At 32.5% G+C, this 8,014-nt stretch overlaps 1 protein-coding gene across 1 annotated transcript; it reads right to left on the bottom strand.

Moving 5' to 3' along the window:
• Positions 1-95: 95 nt before the first annotated feature.
• FG386_003043 (type I fatty acid synthase) lies at positions 96-7,160 on the bottom strand (the record flags this gene model as incomplete). The annotated part of the gene is made up of 1 exon (XM_067342271.1): positions 96-7,160. A coding segment is annotated over one exon (7,065 nt), but the record flags the coding sequence as incomplete, so codon positions are not given.
• Between the last annotated feature and the right edge of the window lie 854 nt (positions 7,161-8,014).

Genomic DNA, 8,014 nt, shown 5'->3' with positions numbered 1-8,014 from the left:
TCACCTCCAGGTGGTCCGGGATCACCGGGATACAGTCCCATCACATTCAATACATCTCTAAAGTTAAGACCAATTGACTTGACTCTTATAATTACCTGTCCTTTATTTACTTTATCGAAATCTATTTTATTCATTGTTTTGACCGAAAAATTGGAAATCGAACCTCTACTTGCGATATGTAATTCAACGTGTCCTTTTACTTTTTTATCAATTGATTCAACCCTATTTACAAAACAACCCTTTCCACATATACTAAATTCTCTTTCTATATTGTAAGCCTGACTATCCTCACTATTAATATTTCTTGAGTAATACTCAAAATTGCAAATCCATGTTATTAGATTGTTTAGTGTATTTTTGAATTCGTGATCAAATAGTTTGCTATTGACTACAAGTTCAATATCTACACACTTTATTGGTTGATTTAGAGTTGTTAGTATTGAAGAAATTTCAAGTGAAGCTGATTTACCTAATCCCCATAATCCAGAGTTATATGGAATTTCCAATATTTTTTCGTTAATTCTGGCATAATTTCTTAAATTCTTAGAGTTAGCAGTAACCAACCATAAGTTAGGAATAATTCCGTTTTTTTTTATCTTAAAATTCTCTCTAATTGTATTTGCATATAATTTACAAATATTCAAAGCAGACTCGATTATATCAATTGAGTGACTATACATATTATTTCCATCTGCTTGTTCAATTGACGGGAAGAATAAAATAGTATAAATTTCATCTAATTTCAATAAAGTTTTCAGTTTATCCATATCACTGTTTCTAATATCTTGCATTTTCACAAGCTTCAATTTTGCAGAATATACATTTAATTTCTCAAAATTAGTCGAACCATTATGAACTAATACAATGTTTTTGTCCTCTAATGATTTCTCAAGTATACTTAAATCCAAAATATCGAATTCCTTCTTTAATACCCACTCAGATCTCCAAAGTAAATCTTTTTTGATAATATTTGTACTAAAAACATTTTTTTGGTCGAAAATACGTAAAGTTACTTTGTCAAGTTTGCCTATACATTTGCCTTCTGAATCAAACAATACTAAATCAATAAGAGAATAATTTTCACTCGATTCAATAAGATAAATTGCACCCCAAACTATTTGATTGACATTTAAATGAGTAATAACCACTTCTTCAATTGAAACTGGAACCATCGCACCCCTTTTAGCTTTATTGTTGTGTCTGAGCAAAGATCCAACTAGATGAAAGGCACCATCCAGAATAGCTGGATGGAAATAAAATCCTCGATCGAAAGAGGTCATTTTATCCTCGTTATTTAATTTAATAAGACCTAATGAAACATTTGAATCTTTATTCCTAAATATTTCCCGAACAACTCTAAATTTTTTTCCATAATTAAGCCCAATTTCAGAGATTTCATTGTACATGCTCTCCGGGTCCTCTTTTATTTCACACATTGATTTTATTTGGTCAAGTTTATTTGTTATAATAAATTGTTCTTCAGTAAAATCTACTTTGCAAGAAAAACAATATTGCATTGAATCTCCACTACTTGATTCTAGTTTGAATTCTGAATCATTATTTCCATGTTGGATTGTTAAACTACCATCTGATTCAATCGAACAGTATAAACTTGTTACAATTCTATTTTTAGGAACAATTCCACCATCACATTGAATTTTCAATTCATCAATTATTCTTGAGTAATCGTGATCTAAAATATTCGTACTTTCAATTATTACTGGTTTCTCAAAAACTACGCTACTTAGTTTAACCTTTGTCTCATTTTGAAAATAACCTGATGTTCTCTCAAGCCTAGAAATATAAAACCCGGAAATGGTCGCTGCTGCAGCAATATCTAACAGACCAGCTCCTGGAATTACTATTTTGTTGTAGACTTTATGATCAGAAAATAATCTCACTGCCTTTTGACTTAAAGTTGAATTGAAATTTACCACTTCTCCATCCTTGATTGGATCCCCAATTATTGAATGAGAATTTTCAATCCAATGGTACGGTTCTTGTGATTTTTGAAGTCCATTATCCTCTCTGCTACTTAAATAAGGCCCTTGTTTTTCTTCAGAATCCTGTTCAGCTTTTTGTTTGTGTAATATAATCTCAATAATTTTTTTAAAATTAAATGGTATTTTATTTGAATCTTGGAGAATAGAGTACCAATAACGAGTTAAAACAGTTTGTTCAGAATTAGACATAAGTTTTTTATTAATTTTTGGTGTATTTTCATTGTTGATAGCTGAATCAAACAATGGCATTAAATTTAAAAATATATTGCAGCCACATGAAATAGCCTTATTTACTGCTTTTGAAACATCTATTTCATTATTTAACTGCCAACCCCAGTAATTTTTGCTTCTTAGCTCACATTTAACAAATTCTCCAGTCATTCCACTAATTATAGGGAATCTCGGATAGCCCAGTGAAACAAAACTCATTAATTTTTTAATAGGTTCTACAATATTGTTCATTGCTTTTGTTCCAAAAGCATAAGAGTATTTAAGAAATCTTTTAGAGAGGGAGCAAGACTTTTTTTTTTGATAATATTCTTTCAAAACAGATAGAACTATGTTTAATTTTTCCTCTGGACCTGATAAAAGAGTTTGCTTATCCCCAAAAGAAGCAACTATTGAGATTCCATCACTAAACTGCGGTCCCATTTCTGCTAATGCCATTTCTACATCTTCTTTTGAAACCGTGCAATATAATGTTGACATTTGTTGAACGGAAAATTTTTCCATTAGAAATGCTCTCAAAATACATATTTTTATACCATCTTCGAGACTAATGACATTGCAATATGTAGCTGCAACCAATTCTCCATCTCCAAGTCCAATAACTAAATCAGGTTTAACTCCTTTTGATTCCAGTAGCATTGCCAGAGAGAATTGCACCGTGAAAAGTGCACATTGTGCATGAGAAATTTCTTCTATCTCCCTTTCTGCTCCTTTTATCTTCTCAAAGTCTTCAATTTCAGGATAAACTATGGATTTCAATGAACATCCAAGCATCTTATCAGCTATTTCGCAGCATTTCATAAACCAATGTCTATAAACTTCTTCGTTTTCAAAGTAATATCTTCCCATATTAACATATTGCAAACTTTGAAAACCAAAAATAATTCCAATTGAACGGTTACATCCACCTGGCATTTCAACATCAGATAATTGAATGTTGATATCTTTCTTCTTTGGTTTTGCAAACACTGCGTGCGCGTTTGTACCACCAAATCCAAACGAAGATACTCCTGCATATGTATCCAGACCGTCATATGAATTTAAGGAAATGTTCGATGTTGGAATTAGAAAAGGAAATCCTTTTGTATTTATATGTGGATTAATTGTTTTGAAGTGAAGATTTGGAGGTACGACGTCATTCAATAGCGATAAAATAACTTTAAATATACCTGCCATTCCAGCAGCACCCTCCAAATGTCCAATATTTGTTTTTACTGCTCCGACAATAAGTGGCTTTCCAGAATCTCTATGACGAGAAAAAATATTTTTAAGTGCAGAAATTTCAATAGGATCACCAAGTGGGGTTCCCGTCCCATGCGCTTCTACATAACTAATGTCATTTGGTCTTAAGTTTCCGTATTCTAATGCACAATTAATAACATTTTGTTGAGAAATACCATTCGGAGCAGTCAAACTTGCTGATCTACCATTATGATTTACAGCAGAACCTTTTACGATAGAGTAAATTTTGTCACCATTTTTTATCGCAGACTCGTAGTTCTTTAAAACAATTACACCTACACCTTCACCTCTTACATATCCATTTGCAGACGCATCAAAAGACTTACATCTACAGTCTACAGAAAGCATCCTTGCCTTGCACAAGGCAATTGTAATCTGAGGTGAAAGTATTAAATTTATTCCACCAACAACAGCAGCAATGCATTGTCCCGATGAAAGTTCTTGAAGTGAGACATGTAAGGCAACTATAGAGGCACTACATGCAGAGTCCACTGTTACTGAAGACCCAGTAAGACCAAGCGTATACGAAACTCTATTTGCTATTATTGATGCAGCATGGCTAGTTGCTGCATAAGTTCCAAGTTGCGATCCTTCATTAGTTTTGTAAATGTGTGCCCAATCACTACTGCAGCAACCAACAAATACTGAGATTTGTGACTTTTTAAGTGTTTCAAGGGTGTAACCAGAATTATTCAATGCTTCATACGACTTTTCCATGAATATTCTTTGTTGAGGGTCCATTGACTTAGCCTCTACAGGAGATATTTTGAAGAAAGATGCTCCAAATAATTCAACATTTTCGATAAAACCACCCTCACGAGTATACATTTTTCCACTAGTCTCTAAGTCTTCAGAATAATATTTCCCAAGATCCCATCTGTCCTTCGGTATTTCACTAATTGCGTCTACACCTGATTGCAGTAAGCTCCAAAACTCCTCAGGTGTTTCGCATTCTCCTGGAAATGAACAGGAAAGTCCAACAACAACAATGTCATCAGGCTTTCTGAATCCATTTTCGTTAAATATTCTGGACTCTTTAAGTTCTCTTCCACTTATTTCTGCAGCAACAAAGTCAATTATTTCTGAAACAGTTGGATAGTTGAATAACAATGTTGAATCTAATTCAATATCAAACTCTTCGTTCATCATTTCAGATAACCTTATAGCACCCATGCTGTCTATTCCATACTCATGCAACGGTGCATTTAAATCTAATTTCTCTCCAGAAATTCCCAAAACTTGTGATGCACAATCAATTATCTTAATTTTTAAATCGTTCAATTTAAAGTCGAAATTCTCATTACTTTTATTATTAAACTTAAAATTCTGTTCTGTTGTATCTTGTACATAAAACTTAGATTTATTTTTTGCACCGGATTTCGAAATAATGACTGAAGTTGGACTAATAAATTGTGAGGACCTTTCTACTACGGTATTAGAAGTTGTATGCTGTTCACATATCCACTCAAATAGTGGAATGATTTTTTTTGAAAATATTGCGTCTTTTGTTTGTGATCTTCTAATTTTTCCACTACTTGTTTTTAGGATAGTTCTTGGGGAGAGTAGCCAAATATAGTGCACAGACAGTCCATGACTTACGAATACTGCTTTAGATATTGCTCTGACAATACTTTCGTACGCAGGTTTCTCAAAAAATCTTCTGACTCTTCCTAAAATGCTAGTTTCCATTCTTATTTCAACAGCTATTCCTAAAACCTCTTCTCCATCTAGTTGAGTCACTGAAAATGCAGCAACTGAGCCTTGCCTAACTCCACTAACTGAATCAACCACTTCTTCTATATCCTGTGGATAAAAATTTCTTCCTCTGATTATTATAAGATCCTTAATTCTTCCGGAAATGTATAACATATCATTGTTAATAAATCCACTGTCACCTGTTCTTAGAAAAGTGTTGTCTGATAACTCACCATTTAATTTTTCAAATCTGCATTTAAACACTCTTTCTGTTTCTTCCATGTTGTTGTAATATCCAAGAGTGACAGAATTACTCGATATCCATATTTCACCAATTTCTCCTGTGCCAACTTCTTTCAAGGTTTCAGGATTAACTATCCTCAACTCTACACCTTCAAAAATTCTACCACTAGAGACGAAGTTCGTAACTTCAATAAAATTTTCAGATTGATCGATTGTTGATATTAATTTATTTTTTCCACTAAAATCGGAAACTATCTCAACTTTATTATTTTCTCTAAGTTTTTTTGTATTAACATCAATAGTATGAACCTTTTGTGAATACCAATCATTCCCAGTAACTATTAAAGTGTGTTCTGCAAGCCCGTATGCCGGTTTGATCACGTTATTTCCGATACCGGATTCCTTGAACGTTCTTATAAATTTCTCAATTGTATTCTTCCTAATAGGTTCTGCTCCGGAAAGAATTGCAAGAATATGTTCAAGATTTAATTGATTAATCATTTCCTTGGTTGTTTTCCGTACTGTGACTTCAAACGCAAAATTTGGTGCACCACTGATACAACATTTGTACTTGTCCATTGATTGTAGCCATAAATGTGGCTTTTTTATGAAATCTATTGGGGACATTTGATAAATAGAGCATCCGAACAATAAAGGTGTACATACAAAACCTATTAGCCCCATATCATGGTAAACAGGCAGCCAACTAAATACACGAAATGACCGATTTATTTTTTTTATATTAAATTTATTAAGAATGGAGAGGTATTTAGAAAACTTTTCGTATCTTAATGTATGCAATGACATTATCTGATTCCCTTCACCAAATTCTTCGGTTAAAAAATTGACTTCGTCTTTAGACAGGTCAGATTTGCACAATCGAGTGATTCCAGACGGTATTTCATCCCCTTCTGAAAATTGTTCTTGAAATACAGATGGGAAAGAAAAGCTTCTTGCACAAATGTGGACGTTGAACAATAGATTTCCATGGGTTACCATTACTCCCTTGGGATTTGAAGTTGACCCTGAAGTGAATTGCAGAAATGCAAGGGAATCTTGATTAACTTTTGTTCCAGCAAAGTCAGAAGTTTCAGTATCATTTTTCAGATCTTCTTGAATTACCTTTTGAATTTCAGCTCTCACATTATCATCCCCAAATATTTTTAAGTTGTCTGTAACTTCGAATGTTATTCTCTTAAATCTCTGATCAGATGAAATAGTTTTTGCAATTTCAATGCTTCTCATGTAAGAAGTTACAGTCAATGTTGTTTTTGCTTCTGAAATTTGTTTAATATCACAGAATCTTTGAATTTCGCTTTGACCCCTCATAGGGTCAGGAGGATAAACAGGTATCGCAACTATTCCACTTACTATGCAAGATAGAAATGCAATAACAAAATCGTAGCCTGGAGGATAACACAAAATAACTCTTTCTCCTACTTGAATATTCAGTTTTTTCCTCAAATACCAACTTAGCTCAACTATCTTTTCGTAAAGTTCCATGAAACTAAATCTTTTTTTTATTTCGCCATTCGGGCCTATCCATGAATAACACTCATTTGTTCCATTTGTGATAGCATAGTGTCTAATAGAAGTATAGAAAGGGTTTTTTCCAAACTGTTCGAATAAACCATATGGATTGTAGTCATTTTTGACACAACTATCTGTCAATTTCCCTTCTTGATTCACCATTTTTGACGGTTTTTCAGAAGGTTCACTACTAAAGAATACATCCTCTATAATTTGCATTCTATTGTTAAATTATTTTTTCCTATACTTTCAGTTCAAACAAAAAATACTAATTTTTTAGAGTAATATATTCACATATATTCATGTAAAAAACAAACGAATGCATATATGTGTTTATATATATACCTTATCGTCTGTAAAAATTAAATATTTGTCAAGTTATTTAAACCTTATTCTTCAATAGCAATATAATTGCAGAACAATTTTCTGTTTCAAAAGAAAAATAAGATATTGATTTACCTTAACAGTTATAAGTGACTTGAAATCAAGAAGTGATTGTTATATTTTAAAGAATAAATATTATATTAATTTCCAGAAACAAAAAAAAACTATTTGTTTTCCCTTCGTTGAAATAAAATTAAAGCTTATTATTTATCCAGATATACTATTATCCGTCAAATGCTCACAAAAGTCCCAGTATTTTTGTGAACACCCTTGGGATAACAGAGGTCTTTTGACCTATAAAATACAAATTATTATATCTATTTTTCTAGTTTATCTTTTCGATATAAACCTTTAATGCAAATCTGCACTACTTTATTGCATCCAGACACGTCAAAAGAAATCCACTGTGAGTACTGCACCGTAGACATATATAAGCGTAATTCTCCTCACTCCAGATTGTGCGAGGTTTAAAGTTACCCGCTGAACTATTTTAATTAATTTTCAAATTTATTTAAGCGCTAATTCGGACCCCACATTCTGAATTTTGTATTGAGAGAAACATTGCACGTATGAGGATTAGTGCGAGAACCATACCCTGTGTTTACAAATTTATATTGGTTTCAGTAGCATGCTATATTAAGTATAATCGAATTCGCTGATAAAAAATAACGGAAACTAGAGTTAACACT

The sequence above is a fragment of the Cryptosporidium ryanae genome (genome assembly GCF_009792415.1).
Source record: "Cryptosporidium ryanae isolate 45019 chromosome Unknown contig_60, whole genome shotgun sequence".
Lineage (NCBI taxonomy): Eukaryota > Apicomplexa > Conoidasida > Eucoccidiorida > Cryptosporidiidae > Cryptosporidium > Cryptosporidium ryanae.
Note: the sequence above shows the minus strand (reverse complement) of the source record. Positions and strands in the feature narration are given on the sequence as shown.